Source organism: Canis lupus, chromosome 28 (assembly GCF_011100685.1).
Source record: "Canis lupus familiaris isolate Mischka breed German Shepherd chromosome 28, alternate assembly UU_Cfam_GSD_1.0, whole genome shotgun sequence".
In the NCBI taxonomy this organism is placed as follows: Eukaryota; Metazoa; Chordata; class Mammalia; order Carnivora; family Canidae; genus Canis; species Canis lupus.
The window spans coordinates 10,569,501-10,587,043 of record NC_049249.1 but is presented as its reverse complement, the minus strand read 5'-3'; the positions used below and the strand labels follow the sequence as shown (position 1 = coordinate 10,587,043).

The window sequence follows — 17,543 nt, the reverse complement described above, 5'->3', positions numbered from 1 at the left end:
ACAGCCCACTGTTTACTCAGGCCAAGGGGAGGCGGGGCGAGTGCCTTCCTGCACCCTTTCCTCTGGCTCCTGCCCGGCCATGTGCTCCTGCAGCAACGGCATTGTGGACTGTCGCGGCAAAGGCCTCACCGCCATCCCCGCCAACCTGCCTGAGACCATGACGGAGATGTGAGTACAGCTGGGTGCTGGGACACAGGCCCTCAGCCTGGGCCAGACTCTGGTGGTCCAGTGAGGAGCTGGGCAGGCTCTACTGAGGCACCCCCCCCCCCCCCCAGACCCTTCCGAGGCCGCTCAGTACAAATGGAGGAGAGACAGCTGGCCTTGACTAGTTGGAGCCCTCTACCCAAAGCTGGGTAGCTCTAGAGAGTTGGGGAGGGGGTGTCTCGTGATCTGTTTTTCCAGCCCAGCTGGTTGAGTCTGTTGAAATCGGTTTCTTAGTATCAGCTTGATTTGTGGGCCTCTTTCAGCCACAAAAATCTGGGGTAATGGGCTCAAATACAGCAGCTCCTTTCCTCTGCCTGTGCCAGCCTGTCTGCTCCAGAAGGAGGATGGGAGCAGGGGCAAAGGGCCTGGTCTGGGCATGTGAGCCCAGTATGCAATGGGCAGGACTTAGGTAACTGGACCCCGGGCTTCCTCTGTGTTCTCTCTCTGCAGACGCCTGGAGCTCAATGGGATCAAGTCCATCCCCCCAGGAGCCTTCTCTCCCTACAGAAAGCTGCGGAGGATGTGAGTGTCTCCCGTGCTTCCTGGGAGTCAGCATGGGGCAGGGGGAAGGGCCTGGAGTGGGCATGCCACAGCCACGGGGCAGGTCTTGACTCTGCCTGCCAGGTTGATGGTGGCAGTGTGACCTCCTCATAGTGTTATCGTGAGGCCTCAATGGGTGTTGAGCCCAAGTCCGGCACATGACCAGAGCTGACCTCATCCTCCCATTTCAGCCAGGGCACTCCTAGGAGCAATTGTGGATGTGAGGGGGAGGGTGTAGGGAACCTCTGGGATGTGGATCCTCAAGAACGGACCAAGGCTGGACTGCCCAGCCCGGGCATGGCCCTCAGAAATAGTGGCCAGGGGCTTTTCAGGTGGATGGGGGAAATGGCCCCTCATTTTTCTAATGTCAGAGAAATGCTTGCCCTTCCAAGGCATCTGGGAGGAGGGTCCAAGCAGGGCTCCGTGGCGGCTGGGGGATTCAGCAGTCTTCCCTCCTGCTCACCTTGTAGAGACCTGAGCAACAACCAGATTGCAGAAATCGCGCCCGATGCCTTCCAGGGCCTCCGCTCCCTGAACTCGCTGTGAGTAGCAGTGCTGAGTCTGCCAGGGTCCAGGGAGCCCCCTGCCCCTGTGCCAGGGCCCCTCAGCAGGGGGATGCTGTGCCCAGCTCCCCCTTCCTTGCTGGTGGATGCTCTGCAACTGGGAATGGGTGGAGGGAATTCAGGGCTGAGTGCCTGGAAAAGGCAGGCAGAGCTGTTGCCCTTGGCAACTCTGATGCTCTTTCTGCCACCAAGGGGGTTTTCGCAACTTTCTTTGCGGCTGTCCCCTGACTTGGCCCCGCCTCCATGCTGGCCCCGCCTCCCCACTGGAGCCCAGCATTCTATGCTCCTGAACCTTCCCCAGCTCAATCATAAGCACAGCCACTCCCAGCTCCAGTCGTGACATCTGCTACACCTTGTGCCTTTCACCCAGGTGTGCTCCCAAGTTGTGGTGGGGTGGGAAAAAAGTGTTTTCCTCTGCCTTTCCCCATTTCCCTTCCCTGGAGAGTTTATTGGTGGGGGTGGGGTGGGGTGTGTGCATCAATCTACAAAATGCCATGCAGCATCAAAAGTTCATCTTGGAAATGTTACCTCATCTCTCTTTTTCCCAGAGCCCTTGCTTGCAACCCTCGCCAAGGGCTCTGTGAGGTCCCAAGCGTTTTGTCTATACAGAGTACACTCAGGGCACCCTGTGGTTGGGCAAGCCCCTCTTGGCAGGGGCCATTTGTTACTCTGAGGAGTGAGTGTTTCTGCTTATCCTTGGCAGTACTGGACGCATGCCTTGCATAGACTAGGGGCCTGGGAAGTGAAATAGGATGGAACTCCGCTGGGGAGTTCCAACGGAGGAGGATGTAGGATGTAGGAGTAACCTCCTCCAATGTAGGAGGCTGCCAGTTCAGTGCCTCTGTGTGCACCCTCTTCTCTTGGAGTGGAGTCTGATGTACTGAGAGGGGCCAATCCTGAATGGCATCCCTTAGGTTGTGCAGTGTATAACCTACACAGCTGTACCGGGCAGCCTGGTGGGGAGTCTCTACCATCAGATTCTGGAGGTGGCCTGGCAAAATGCAGGGCTCTTCATCTAAGAAGTGAATGAAACTCTTTCTAAGTTGGAACATGACAATAACCCATTCATGTGGGTTCCTGTTACTCATGGATATGTGGCCAAGCCGTCTCCCACCATATTCCCATTTGTTTTTGTTTTGTTTTGTTTTTAGATTTTTATTTATTTATTCATGAGAGACACACAGAGAGAGAGGGGGGAGAGAGAGAGAGAGAGAGAATGAGGCAGAGACACAGGCAGAAGGAGCAGCAGGCTCCATGCGGGGAGTCTGATGTGGGACTGGATCCCGGGTCTCCAGGATCAGGCCCTGGGCTGAAGGTGATGCTAAACCGCCATATTCCCATTTGTGCTGATGTCATGCTAATAGCCTTCATGGACAGTGTCCACCTTGGCAGACTCTGACCTAGTCTCCCTGCTTCAGCCCCTGCCCCCTCCACTCTGCCCTCCTCACCTAATTTGCAGATTTCCAAATGCAAATCTGATCCTGTCTCTGAGGCTTCCTTGTGCTCTCTGGGTAAAATCCAAGCTATTATTCGTTTTGTCTCCTCTACTTAAGCCACACTGAGTTCACCACGGGCCAACCTGGATCCACTGCAAGGCCTTTGCTTCTGCTGTGCCTTCCTCCAGAAAGGATCTTGATTGTTTTTACACAGGCTGAATGGTTTCCAAGGTGGCTTTTGGGGGCTGCTTGCAATATTGTCCCCAAGCCCCATTGTTACGTCCCCTCTCCAGATCCCATTCCTGCCTGCATGGCTTTTTGGAACCTTTGCTTTTTTCCTGATCATACATGGAATTCTTGGTCAACGCAGAGAACTAAGGTGAAGAAACCCACTGGCCTAGGCCTACCGCCTGGGCCTCCACACAGCTAAACGTTGATCTGTTTCTTTCTGGTGTTATCTGTTGCTTGATGTCAGAGCTCATTCCATGCATGCTGTCTGTTATTCGTGGTTTTTTTTCCTGTAATTCTCTGAAAATATGTTAATTATCTCGCCCATGAGATTTTCTCCTCTTTGAACAGCCTCCTTTTACATCCAGGGCCAGGTTAATTTCCCATGAGGTTCCCCAAAGGGCTCCTCTGCTTCTGTGGGTTCCGTGCATGAGGCAGAGAGTGGGTATTGGGGGGCTGCTCCTCCAGTAGTGGGGTTCACGGCTGCCTCTCGCCCATAGAGTACCTCAACACACTTTACTGCCACCTGCTGGCCACTTGTTGCAACAAACCTACACCACTGTGCTGTGCCTGTGAATGGTTTAGGGGTGGTGCCACTGTGTGGCTGCTACTTACAAAGTAATGTCCCACCCGCTTGGCTGTCTTCTTACTCTCTCTTTCTGCTGCCTTTTGTCTCCAGGGTCCTGTATGGGAACAAGATCACAGACCTCCCCCGGGGTGTGTTTGGAGGCTTGTACACCCTACAGCTCCTGTAAGGACCCATCTGCAGGTGTCCTTGGGTGGCGTCCAGGGAGGGGGCTTATATTCCTCTGGCCTCTCAGACAAGCCTTGCTAGCCTCCTTCGGGTACAGGACGCAAGGACCTAGGATGATGGCAGAGCTGGGGATGCCATGAGGGACTCTGGGGCTCTGTTGAGGCCAGGGAGGGAGGGGGGTCAGATTCAGAGCTGATCACAGGATGCCTGAGCTGAGAGGCCTGTGCTCCCAAGGAGGTCAGCATGGCAAGGGACAGAGTTGTCTCCTATAGGGGGACACCCAGACCCAGCTCAGCCTCCTTGAAGCATGAGCTTTCAGGTAGGGGTTCTCTCCCAGGATCCAAGAGCACAGAGCCCAAATGCTCCGTCTTAGATGCCTGGAAACCCAGCTTCTCCTGGAAAGGAGAAGAGATTCCAGAATGCCTTTGGGAGGTGGCCTGACCACTGTGCTCTCTGCTTCCCAAGAGCCCTGTGAGCCCCTGTAGCAGTTCCTTGAAAGGGAAAAGTGCAGGTGGAGCAAGACGGCCCCCTGCACAGAGAGGGCAGTCGGAGTTCTTGCTTCCTGTATGGAGTGGACATCCAAAGGGCTGGACTCCCTTCCCCTGCTTCTGTGCGCTTCTCCCCAAGACAATACCTGCTTGGTGCCAGGGAGGTGCCCAGGGCGTGTTGATGTGGCCAATTCTATGCCTCTCCCCTCACCACCCGGCTCTGGTCTGCCCACAGGCTCTTGAACGCCAACAAGATCAACTGTGTCCGGCCCGATGCCTTCCAGGATCTGCAGAACCTCTCACTTCTCTCCCTGTATGACAACAAGATCCAGAGCCTTGCCAAGGGCACCTTCACCTCCCTGAGGGCTATCCAAACCCTGTGAGTGCCCTCTTGCCCTCCTGTCCTCAGTCCCAGCAGGAGGACCTAGGGAGAAGTGACAGCCCCCGGGGACAGGCAGCTGTTTTGTCCTGTGCCTTTGGCCCACCAGGAGTGGCCTCATATAGAGGAAAGAGCACAGACTTTGGGTTGGAAAGTCCTGGGTTCAAATCCCAACTATACCTCTTATTGGCTGTGTGATCCTGGTCAAGTTAATTAGCTTCTCTGGGCCTCAGTTCACTCATTTGTAAAATGAGGATATGGTTTTCTTCATACGGTTGTTATGAGATAAAAGGGGATGTTTGTACAGAGCTAAGTTCATTGTAAATGCTCCTTGCATGCTTAATTGGCATTTATATTTATTTGGGGGGGCATTTATTATTAATTTTTTCATGGCCATTGTTTATCTGCTGGACAGTGCTCTCCTTCAGATAATATCTGCATGGTGGGGGGGCCGCATAGGTGTGAAACAGGTCAAACAAAAGGCAAAAAGGCACAACTCCTGCTCAACAAGGACAGTAGCCACGGAGACAAAGTGGTTAAAGCCCATGAGCCCACCTACAGCCCTCTCCTGCTAATTAATTTACTTACAGCCAGGGAGAGGAAGCTGGAGCGCTACTGGGAAATCTTGCCAAGTATGTGAAATCAGAAGTTATAGGGAGACACGAGCAAGGTGGATTATCTTACACAGCCAGCGGGAAGTCCGAGAGAAAGGCATGAAGGAGATTCCCAGGTCCCACACACAGGAAAGCCTTGGGGATAGGAGTCAGGACTGAGGGTCTCATATGAGGAGCTTGTCTCCCTCCCAGGGCGAAGGAGAGTGAACACATCCAGTGGATTGCCCTTCCTGGGGGTGGCTCCTGTCTTTGTGTCCATTTACCTGGCTGGATTTCAGAGAGTGCTTCTGCCCACTAGACAGAGACCTAAGGTCTTGGTCACTGCTGGCAGGGCACAAGTGGAGGACAAACTTGGAGCAGAATGTCCAAACAGGAAGTCTTCCCACAGGCAAGGCAGGAATGGTGGGGCACTGAGAACCAAGCAGCCACTGCTGTTCACCGAGCCCTGACCCAGTGCCAGGCCCTGGCTCATTCTGTATGTTATCTTACTGAACACTTTAAGTGGCCGGGGGTAGTACAGTCTGTCATCCCAACTGCACTGATGAGAACACTGAGGCGGGAGGTCATGGTCATACAACATCTAGTAGAGCAGGGATTTGGTCTCAGGCATCTCTTCACTGTCACCAAGAAGTTAGTTAGCTTTCTCCTCAGTTGTGCTTTTTCCGTAAGAATAGACCTCATTACTTAAGGCGGGAAAGCAGAACTGGACTTTCTTTCTTTTTTTTTTTTTTTCAGGTCTTTTTTTTTTTTTTAATTTATTTATTTATTTATTTATTTTTTTGTTGTTGTTTTTTTTTTTGTAATTTATTTTTTATTGGTGTTCAATTTACTAACATACAGAATAACCCCCAGTGCCCGTCACCCATTCACTCCCACCCCCCGCCCTCCTCCCCTTCTACCACCCCTAAGAACTGGACTTTCATAAACAACTATATATTAACAACCAGAGTACAGCTTGGAACAAGAGTAAAAGAAGCACAGATCCAGGAATAATCAGATATTCTCAGTATAGGTTTGGATAGTTAAACCACTTGACGGAGTCGTGGATCAGGCCTGAGCAGATTGAAACTCACCGCATCCTGCTTGATTTGTCCATAGCTCCAAGATCTGCAGCCAAGTGCCTGGGCTAGGATACTGATTTTGCGGCAATTTTTCTCGCTCCAAGAGATTTTTAAAAGTTCTCTCTCTCTCTCTCTCTCTCTCTTTTTTTTTTTTTTTTAAGATTTTATTTATTTATTCATGAGAGACACAGAAAGAGAGAGAGGCAGAGACACAGGCAGGGGGAGAAGCAGGCTCCATGCAGGGAGCCTGACGTGGGACTCGATTCTGGAACTCCAGGATCATGAGCTGAGCTGAAGGCAGACACTTAAGCGCTGAGCCATCCAGGTGCCCTTAAAAGTTTTTTAAAAGTAGCTTTAAAACAACAACAACAACAAAAGCAGCTTTAACAGTGGCTCAATGGGTGGCTCAGCTATTTAAGCATGTGCCTTTGGCTTACGTCATAATCCTGGAGTCCTGGGATCAAGCCCCATGTCAGGCTCCCTGCTCAGCAGAAAGCCTGCTTCTCCCTCTGATGCTCCCCCTGCTTGCTCCCCCTGCTCCTTGCGTCAAGTAAATAAGTAAAATCTTAAAATAAACCCAGCTTTAATGAGGTATAACTTATATACTATAAAATCTACCTCTTCTAGGTGTACGACTCAATGATTTTCAGTATATTACAGTTGTTCAACTATCACCACAATCAAGTTTTAGAACTTTTCCATCACCTTCCCCAAATCCCTTGTGTCCATTTTACAGTCAGTCCCTATTTCTGGCTGACCCTCAGGTAACCATTAATCTAATTTCTGTCTTTATAGTTTGCTTTTACTGGACATTTCATAAAAATGGAATCATCATGGGGTGCCTTGTGGTTCAGTCGGTTAGGTGTCTGACTCTTGGTTTTAGCTCAAGTCGTGATCTCTGGGTTGTGAGGTGGAGCCCTGTGTCAGGCTCTGCACTGGGTGTGAAGGCTGCTTGAGACTCTATCCTTCTGCCCTTCCCCTCCCCAACCTCACCCCTGCTCACTGTGTGCCTCTATTATTTTTTTTTAAGATTTTATTTATTTATTCATGAGAGACACACAGAGAGAGGCAGAGACATAGGCAGTGGGAGAAGCAGGCTCCCTGCTGGGGGAGCCTGATGCGGGACTGGATCCCAGGACCCCAGGATCATGATCTGAGCCGAAGGCAGATGCTCAACCACTAAGCCACCCAGGTGCCCCTGCACCCCCTCTTTAAAAAAATGGAATAATCATGGTATATCATCTTTTGTGACTGATTTCTTTCATGTTTTTGAGGTCCATTCACATTGTAGTATGTGACAGTACTTGGTTCCTTTTTATCACCAAGTAATTTCCCACTGAATGGATGGACCACATTGTGTTTATCCTTCCTGGTTGATGGACATTGGATTTCCACTTTGGGATCATTATGAATAACGCCACTGTGAATATTTGCTTTATGTGGACAAATGTTTTCATTTCTCTCGGGCGTTCTGGTCACATAGGAAATTTATGTTAACTTTTTAAGACATTGTCAGTTTTTCAAAATGGTTGTAAATCCCATTTTATATTCCTACCAGCACGTGTTAGCAAGGTTCCAGTTTCTCTACATCCTTGCCAGTACTTATATCACTTGTCTTTTTGATTATAGCCACTCTAGGGGGTGTGAAGTGGCATCTCATTGTGGGTTTATTTTTTTAAAGAATTTATTTATTAGAGACACAGAGAGAGACATAGGCAGAGAGACGACCAGGCTTCCCGTGGGACTTGATCCCAGAACCCTGGGATCACGACCTGAGCCAAAAGCAGACGCTCAACCACTGAGCCACCCAAGCGCCCCTCATTGTGGGTTTAACTTGACTAATGATGCTGAGCATCTGCCCCCAAAGATTTCTAGTTGTGACTTCTTAATGCATATTCCAAGAAGGACAGTGAGAATACAGTCTTCCCTTCTGCCTTCTACTATCACAAATGTCCATGGAGGGAGTGGCATGGCCACACATGCAGCTCATTTCTGGGTGTGCCTTTCACATATTTTTCCCAAGCAGATATTTTTTTCCTTCTTCCTGAGCATTTCCCTTCTCAGCTCTCTGCTCTTTGCAATTATTAAAAATTCCAATTTGTGTCAAATACTTAAGCCACTTGTCTCTGTGGCGGTTCACGTTTTTTTTTTTTTAAATAAATTGGCATTGACACAAATAACCTGTTCTTAAAAAGGATATATCCTATCCCACACCCATTGAACATTAAATACATGCCTGAATAATATACTTGAATTGATTTTGAGCAGAATTTTCTACCAAGATTGTGATAAAAGGAAGCAATTAGTTCAGGCAGAGGCCAGGCAGTGAGACATAGGCAGATGTGGCTGGGTGGCTGGGCGGATCCCAGAGCAAGCCCCAAATCCTAATGTATTTTCAACCATCAATGGACTCTGTCTGCCATGGAGTGTCAGCAAACACATCTTCTCTGTGCAAATTGACAGTTTAAAAAGGGAGACAAATGTCCAACCAGATGCAGAAGGGGTGGGAGGGGCCTGGCCCATTGAATGATCCTGACAGGAGCCAGGACTGAGACAGGAAAGTGAGTGTGCTGCCCAGGGAGGCAGGGACATCTGGGCAGAGAAATCTCCAACTAAGTATCCCAAACAGGAACCAGAGCCTAGGAGGTGACAAATAGGAGAGAGGGTGGCTAAGGTCAGAGCTGAGCTGGGTGCAGACCCTGGCAGGGCTCATGCCTCTGCTTGCACAGCCCTGGAGCCCCGTCAGGGCACTGGGCTGAGGCCAATAAGTAGATGGCCGGAACTGATGGCATTATATGAAGTGGCCATCGGTGGCGCGTCCTCTGAGCTAGCCCTTGCTGTGTCTTCCTGTACTTCCACGCAGAAGCATTGACTTTCAGGTACAGGTGCTAGAGAATTCTTTCCCGGCTGTCTCAGTTTGGAAAGCAGGGCACGTCCGATGCTGTGATGACCAAGACACAGGCTGGCAAGCTGGCTGCTGGAGTGGTTCGGATGCGGCTGGCCTGAGCCTGTTGGGGTGGGGAGGGCCCACGAAGGGCAAAGCCACCCGGGTGGTTGCTTATAGAGGTTCCTACAACGTAAAGACTGCTAACTCTGGGAAACGAACTAGGGGTGGTAGAAGGGGAGGAGGGCGGGGGGTGGGAGTGAATGGGTGACGGGCACTGGGTGTTATTCTGTATGTTAGTAAATTGAACACCAATAAAAAAAAATAAATAAATAAACTCAACAATAAAAAGAAAACAAATGTTTTCTGATTGAAAAACTTCACAATAAACCAAGTTAAACAATAAAAAAAAAAAAAAAAAAGACTCCTAACTCTGGGAAACTCACTAGGGGTGGTGGAAGGGGAGGAGGGCAGGGGTGGGGGTGAGTGGGTGAAGGGCACTGAGGGGGGCACTTGACGGGATGAGCACTGGGTGTTATTCTGTATGTTGGTAAATTGAACACCAATAAAAATTAATTTATTTAAAAAAAAAAAAATAGAGGTTCCTACAGTCAGCATTACCTGTCAGCTGTCCCCTCCCCATATTTATCCTGCTGGTCACAAGGGCCGCCTGGCAAGAGGATATGAATGGTCTCCCAATAACTAGCTTTCAGCCATGTTTTCTGAATTCCCCTTGTGTCAAAAGACGAAGTAAAATGGGCAGGGGGAGGCAGCCCTCACGGCCTGGGGTGGGAATGGAGATTCCTGTAAGTGAGGGGCTGCAGCAGGCACGTTGAGACACGCTCAGCCCGGCTGCAGGAGCAGCCTTGCCGCCTCTGGCCCAGACACCTTCCTGACAAAGGCTATGGAGAGCAGCTGCTGTTGCCCGAGGCCACAGGGAGAGGCCAGCCCACGACAGGCCTGGGTCCTAGTACCTATTCTGTCCCCTCACCCATGGAAGGCTGGGGTGGTCTGGCTGGTCTCCAGCTCACTCTTGCCTCCACTCATGTTTGTGAAATGTCCCAGGGTGCAGTGTGAAGGGTATGGGTACAGGTGAGTAGATGGACAGGGGACAGAGTGAGGCTTGAAGGAGAGTGGAGCAGGGCCAGCTGGAAGCTCCAGAGCCTGAAGAGAGCCTTCCCTGCTGAGATGTGCTGGCAAGACTTCTCCGTCGGTAGGTGTACCGAGGCGGCAGACCAGCCACCAGCGAGCAGCGAGGCCTCATCCAGGCAGAGGTCAGCACAGGTTTGCAACCCTGTCTCTGATCCCCACTCTGCCCCCTCCGGACAGGCATCTGGCCCAGAACCCTTTCATCTGTGACTGTAACCTCAAGTGGCTGGCGGACTTCCTGCGCACCAACCCCATCGAGACGAGCGGGGCCCGCTGTGCCAGCCCTCGACGCCTTGCCAACAAGCGCATCGGGCAGATCAAGAGCAAGAAGTTCCGGTGCTCAGGTAGCTGCACACTTGGCCACCTGTCTGTCTGTCCGCCTGCCTGCCTGTCTTCAGTCAGCCCAGGGACCAATGATGTTTCTGGATGGCTCCAACAGCGTGTCCTAAACCACTCTAGACCCTCACCAGAGGGTGTAGTTCCCAAACTGTAGACTTGGGTCTGAATGGTTGGCCAGCCCCAGCCCTCATTGTACTGAGGCTTAGGGAAGAGTAGGGCTGGCTGATGGTCCTTGCAGGAGGCCTGCCCAGACAAGGACCCGGGTTCCTCTACTGCCAGATCAGTGCGCTTTCATGCCACTGCTTTTCAGACTCGAGAAGCCTGGGAACTCTCCCCAGTGAGAAAGCTGCCTCCTCCAGGCTCCCAGGCAGCAGAAACTGGCTGGGAACAGTGTGAGTCAGCTTCTGAGCCTGGATCCGGGTCAGGGACCTGATGCCTCTCTGCTCCATCTCCATCTTGGGCCATTACACATGTTTTTGGTGCTCCCTGAGAGGTTCAGTTGGGGGTGCTCCTGCCCCCAGCATCAGCCTGGCCAAGGAACATCTCCATAGCAGGCCTTCTCCACCTGGGGGCTGGGCACGTGGGCTCTGGGGCCCAAATTTGGGGCCCCAGTATTGTTTCTGGGATGCCTTCATCTGCGCAGTGGGGTTGGGGCCTGGGCTCTTCCTGCAAGTCCTAGAGGATTCTAGCTTCATGGTGTTTCTGCTTCTCTTCCCAGCCAAAGAGCAGTACTTCATTCCAGGTAGGAGAGCAGGGGGTGGACTGAGGGCAGCCTGGGTTGGGCGGTGGCAGTGGGTGGGCAGGGGCAGCAGGCTGAGGGGAGCCGGGGAGGCCCTGCCCTGGGCCCCTCAGCCTCCCGCCCCTGCCCTGTCAATGCAGGCACAGAGGACTACCAGCTGAACAGCGAGTGCAACAGCGACGCAGTCTGTCCCCACAAGTGCCGCTGTGAGGCCAGCCTGGCCGAGTGCTCCAGCCTGAAGCTCACCAAGATCCCAGAGCGCATCCCCCAGTCCACGGCTGAGCTGTGAGGGCCCCCAGCCCCTCCGTGTCCCTCACTCGCCCCCAGCCCCACCAGCCCTCCCAGATCCACTCTGGGTTTCCTTCTGGTCCAGCTCTGTTTGGGACCACTGGAGACCCCAACCTTCCTTTGAAATAGGATCAGTTTGCCTTGCCAGATAAATTATTCTGGGAGCCCCTTTGAGTCCCAAATATTCTCAATTTGGAAGATACTCTAACATCTGTCATTTATGAATGTGTAAATGCTCTTCATTGCCTCTTACAGACGATTAAACAACAATGAGATTTCCATCCTGGAGGCCACTGGGATATTTAAAAAACTCACTCATCTGAAGAAGATGTGAGTTACCCATTGGCGGGGAGGTTGTAGTCAGGACTGTAGCTGGGGAGGAAGAAGGAAGATACTGGGTGTGGGGGAGCTCCCAGGGGGAGGCAGGGCTCCCGTGCAGGGGGGCAGGGGGCAAGGGGCAGGAAATTGAGGGAGGCTCCTCAGCTCTATAATTCTTCTGCCGCCCCCCATCCAGCAATCTGAGCAACAACAAGGTGTCGGAAATCGAAGATGGGGCCTTCGAGGGCGCCGCCTCTGTGAGCGAGCTGCACCTGACGGCCAACCAGCTGGAGTCCATCCGGAGCGGCATGTTCCGGGGCCTGGACGGCTTGAGGACCCTGTGAGTGTGCGGGCCGTGCCCGGTGATCAGGCTGCAGGAGCACCCACGTATGTTTAGTTCCGGAGTGGCCCGCAGGGCTGCAGGCAGGAGGGCTGGATGGCCCCCAGGCAGGGATATTGCCGAGGTGACTCAGCCGGTGCAGACTGGGGAGCAGGGACGCCCGTTGTCTCTGGGATTCTAGGATCCCGTGGCCCGGAGCCCAGCCAGAGCTCACCGGTCATCTGACCTCCGCGGCTGCTGCAGGGAGCCCCCTCTCCCCACCCAGGCAGCGCTAGCTCTTCAGGTGACACGCGGACCTGGAGAGGGGACAGTAGCAGTGCTGTCCAGTCGGACTTCCTAAAGGACAGAAGTGTCCCACGTCTGCACTGTCTAGTCAGTAGCCACACGTGCCTATGGAGTTCTTGACATGTGGCCAGCGCTACTGAGGCACAAAATTTTGAATTTCATTTCATTTGAATTAATTTGAATCTAAACAGCTACGCATGGCTAACGGCTACCATGTGCGGCAGCACAGCTCCAGATGCCACCTGGCTGGGTTTAAGTCCCAGCCCTGCTGTAGGGCTCTGGATCTGTTTTCTGAGCACATATCATGGGATTTGTGTAAAGGAAATGAATATGAAGGGGTTCCCTGTGGGTTTTTGTGTTTTGTTTGTTTGTTTTACAAAAAGGAGATTGTCTTTGTGCTGTGTTTTGCCAGTTGCGTTTTGCACATGTGAATCTAGTGTGGCTGTTTTCCTGGGCTGTTCATGTAGGGCTGCCTCATTCTATATACTTGCCAGGTGGGCTCTTCAGCCAGGCGCTTGGGTTCCCTCTGAGGAAGGCTTGGAGGGGGCCAGAGGAGAGGGACAGGGCAGATGCTGCGGCAGGGCCAGCAAGCACACACGAGTGACAGCACAGGCATGGGAGAAGAAATGCCATAACTCTGCCACCACACACAAATGACCGCTGTTCATTGTTGATATCAGCACTTTCCAGTCTTGTGCATCCACATGCATACTCATGCACATGTGCACCCAGACACACGGATGCTTACATGTAGGTATTTCGGAACAGAATCCTATAATCCATTTTATTTAGTGACCTGCTTTGCCCTTAAATGCAACATGAGCACCTTTACATATCATTAAAATTTCTTCTACAAGGGAGAAGAAATGTGTGGGAAATATAGAAAGGGAGACAGAACATGAAGACTCCTAACTCTGGGAAACGAACTAGGGGTGGTGGAAGGGGAGGAGGGCGGGGGGTGGGGGTGAATGGGTGATGGGCACTGAGGGGGGCACTTGACGGGATGAGCACTGGGTGTTATTCTATATGTTGGTAAATTGAACACCAATAAAAAAAATAAATTTATTATAAAATTAAAAAAATTTCTTCTACAACATCATTTTGAAGGACTCCGTATTACCTAATCATTGGAAATTTAGGCTATTTTAATTGTTGTGGTAAGTGATGTCGTGGTTATTATCTTTATCATGAAATTCTGTGCCCATCCAGGATTATTCCCTTTTGACAAATTCCTAAAAGAAGCTTGACTGGATGAAAGCCTGAAGCCATTTTAGGGTCTTCCATGCCTCTCACTGCCAGGGAGGCTGCAGGTCACTCTCCTGCTGGCCTAAATGCCCATTCATACATTATATTTTTAGTTATTTTGCAATTTGTCAGGCAAAGATTCAATATGCTTACATGTCCTTTTTTTTTTTAACCTGTCCTTGATTACTAGTAAGTTTAGACATTTTTTTTTATCAGTGTTCATAAGCCATTTTAATTTCTTTTGTGAATTGCCTATTCTGTGTCCAGCTTGGTTTTAGTTGGGGAGAGGATTTGAGCCAGGGTTTTGAGGGTGAACAGAGACTTTCTCAGATATAAATGAGGAAAGGGGTCATTCTAGAAGGAAACTGTAGCCAGGGAAGGCCTGGTGATGCAGGCCCTTGCAGCATGCCCGCAGACAGAAGAGGCAAGGGTATGTGGCTCTCTAGGGAGGTGGGAAGATGCTGGTCTGGGGCTCCGTTAGACAGATTCCTGCAGGTCACAGTAAAGTGTGTAAACATTATTCTGCAGGTAGTTTGGGGGCCCCTAGGGCTTCAGGTTGGACAGGAACATGACTGGGTGTAGGTTTTAAGCAAGTGTCTCCAGGGGTTGATATGGAGCATGGCTGGAGGGTGCCATGGGCACCCAGGGAATAAAGGTGGGCACTCTGCAGGCAGGAGGGACAGCAGGAGAGTGTCTAGGAGGGGGGCTCTCAAGGGGAGCATGGGTGCGGGGAGTCCTGGTGCTGTGGTTCTCAACCTCTATTCCTTGCCTGGAGAGGAGAATGTGGAGGGGGGAGTCGTGGTGGGCAAAGCCCAGGCAGGTAGGTGGCCACAGGGCACAGCACAGCTGCCCCACTCCCGCCCCCCCAGGATGCTGAGGAACAACCGTATTAGCTGCATCCACAACGACAGCTTCACAGGCCTGCGCAACGTCCGCCTCCTCTCGCTCTATGACAACCAGATCGCCACCATCTCCCCCGGGGCCTTCGACACCCTGCAGGCCCTGTCCACGCTGTAAGTCCGGGCCTGGGGGGTGAGTGAGTGGGCAGACCTGGGGCTCCGGCACCAGTGTCTGAACCCCGGCGGCACCCCGACCCCCCAAGGGTAGTTACTCTGACTCACTGGGGTGAGTGGTCTCTGGGTTCCCACTGCGTCAGAATGGCACGTCTTCATCACTGCTGGTCATCGGGTAAAGAGTGCTGGGTGGCCGCGTGGCCAGTATGTGGCAGCCCGAAGGGGATTTGCAAGGAAACCGAGGCTGGCAGGGTATGTGGGTGGTTACACAGCCGCCTCTTGCAGAAACCTCCTGGCCAACCCTTTCAACTGCAACTGCCAGCTGGCCTGGCTTGGCGACTGGCTGCGGAGGAGGAAGATCGTGACAGGGAACCCACGGTGCCAGAACCCAGATTTCTTGAGGCAGATCCCCCTGCAGGACGTGGCCTTCCCTGACTTCAGGTGCGAGGAAGGTAAGTCGTGTGGGGCCCTGGGCAGGAGGGGAGGCCCCGGGCCAGGGCCGAGACCCACTCTTGGCCTCGTACCTACTCCTGCCTGGCAGCAGCTTTGTGTGACTTGAAGAGCAATAACATGCTTACTGTTTAAAAAGTGGGAAAGTATGGATACAAGAAGGAAATAAATGTTACCTACTACTCTGTCACTTAGAGAAAAGCACAGTTAACTTCCTAGTGTCTGCTCTGTCTGTAGGTATGTGTAATGCAGGGATCTGCCTCCTGGCTGTGCCTCAGTGCTCCGGGCTTATAGGTCAACCCTGTAACACTGTCCGTGAGGGGCAGCGCGGCCTTCCCGGGCCCGCGTGTGGGAAACCTGGTTGCTTCTCATGCCCCTGTCCTGAGTCCTCCAGACCTGCAGTCTCTCTCTGGCTGCCCCCTCCTTTCCCTACACGAGTGGGATGCAGCCATCCCTTGATTCACCCACGGAGCTCCCTGCACACCGAGCAGCCGTTGGGGGCAGATTCACCCAGCGTGACAGAGCAGGCTGCGGTTCAGCCCGGCCGTCCTTGTTCTTGGGCCCTGCCCCTGCCGTGGGCATCCAGCCCGCCTGGCCCGCCTGCTCCAGCCCGCTTCCAGGCAGCACCTCCGCTCCCAGACTGGCCCATCCAGGCCAGGGTGGTACTGGGTGAGGAGCTTCAACTTTCACACCAAGAGAGATGGCCAGGGTATTTTTCTAAACAAAATCAATGGATTTTTCTAAAGCAATTTTATGTCTTATTTTTTTAAAATTCCATACTACTCTCATAAATATTTTTATATAGTTTTATATAATAACTTGCTGGCCTTTTAAAAAATTCTGTTTTTTTAAATATTTATTTATTTTTCTTTTTTCTTTTTTATTTATTTTTTTAATTTACTTTTTATTGGTGTTCAATTTACCAACATACAGAATAACCCCCAGTGCCCGTCACCCATTCACCCCCACCCCCCGCCCTCCTCCCCTTCCACCACCCCTAGTTCGTTTCCCAGAGTTAGGAGTCTTTATGTTCTGTCTCCCTTTCTGATATTTCACACACACTTCTTCTCCCTTCCCTTATATTCCCTTTCACTATTATTTATATTCTCCAAATGAATGAGAACATATAATGTTTGTCCTTCTCCAACTGACTTACTTCACTCAGCTTTAAATATTTAATTAAATTTTAAATTCCAGTATACTTCACATACAGCATTATTTTAGTTCCAGGTGTTTGGTGTTTGATACATCACCCAGTGCCCATCACGATAAGTGCCCTCCTTAATCCCCATTGCCTATTTTACCCATCCTCCACCCAAAAATTCTGTTTCTTTTTACACCTGACTGTATATTTGGGGCATTTTCTTATGTTATTAAGTATCCCTTGAAAACACTATTTTTTCCCCAAGAAACAGTTTCTTTTTATTTTTCTAATTATAAAGTGAGGCATTATCATTTCTCCAAAAAAACAGCAACAAGAGACAATCCAACAGAGTAAAAAGATCGCGAGTGTGTCCCTTGCTCCTGCTCCCCAGCCCTGAATAACTCCTGCTAATATTCCACTGTGTGACCTTCCCGAGCTTTGTGTGTGTTTGTGTGCACACGTGTGACACACATAGGATCTTGTAGTACCGCCTGTGCAGACATTTTTGACATGATAGACATTGTCTGGAGAGTGTCATGATTGACTGAACCAGCCTGGCTGCATGGTGTTCAGACACTTCCAAAGTTCTGCTATTATGCCCCACGCTGCCAGGAACATCCTGGTAGTCAGCTCTCTTCAACTTTCCCCCTTGCATATAACTTCCTTGAGATGAAGGGATTGGACACTTTTGAGACATTGCTGCCAGGAGGCAGTGGGACCAGTGGTGGAGAGGGCAGGCTCCGGCGCCAGCTGGCTTGGATTCCAGTCCCGTGCCACCTCTTCCAGGCTGGGGGACCTTGGGCACATCACTTAACCACTCTGCCCTCAGTGTCCCCATCAGTGTGCTGAGAGCACACCTGCCAGAGAGACGTTTTGAGGGTTCAGGAAGTTCAGCCCTATCACACAGTGCCTGCCTACAACCACCCTCCATAACCGACAGTTATTGTCACCTGCTTCCTAGGGCCCTCAGCAACTCCTACCATGGGATCCTTATTGTTCCTCCTACACCTAGTCGGAAGAAAGGAAGGCAGACTGAGACCTCTCAGCACTATTTACTGAATAAATGAATGAATAAATGAAGG

The 17,543-nt window shown here is 51.4% G+C and overlaps 1 protein-coding gene across 1 annotated transcript in view; it reads left to right on the top strand.

Annotated features, from left to right (window-relative positions):
• Positions 1–17,543, top strand: part of SLIT1 (slit guidance ligand 1) — a 167,430-nt gene that overhangs the window by 116,479 nt on the left and 33,408 nt on the right. Inside the window, exons 9-20 of the mRNA XM_038578405.1 lie at positions 21–168; positions 655–726; positions 1,215–1,286; positions 3,651–3,722; positions 4,449–4,592; positions 10,481–10,644; positions 11,358–11,381; positions 11,519–11,663; positions 11,922–11,996; positions 12,181–12,324; positions 14,724–14,867; positions 15,153–15,319. Of these exons, the coding sequence (XP_038434333.1) occupies positions 21–168; positions 655–726; positions 1,215–1,286; positions 3,651–3,722; positions 4,449–4,592; positions 10,481–10,644; positions 11,358–11,381; positions 11,519–11,663; positions 11,922–11,996; positions 12,181–12,324; positions 14,724–14,867; positions 15,153–15,319 (1,371 nt within the window). The remainder of the gene's footprint in view (positions 1–20; positions 169–654; positions 727–1,214; positions 1,287–3,650; positions 3,723–4,448; positions 4,593–10,480; positions 10,645–11,357; positions 11,382–11,518; positions 11,664–11,921; positions 11,997–12,180; positions 12,325–14,723; positions 14,868–15,152; positions 15,320–17,543) is intronic.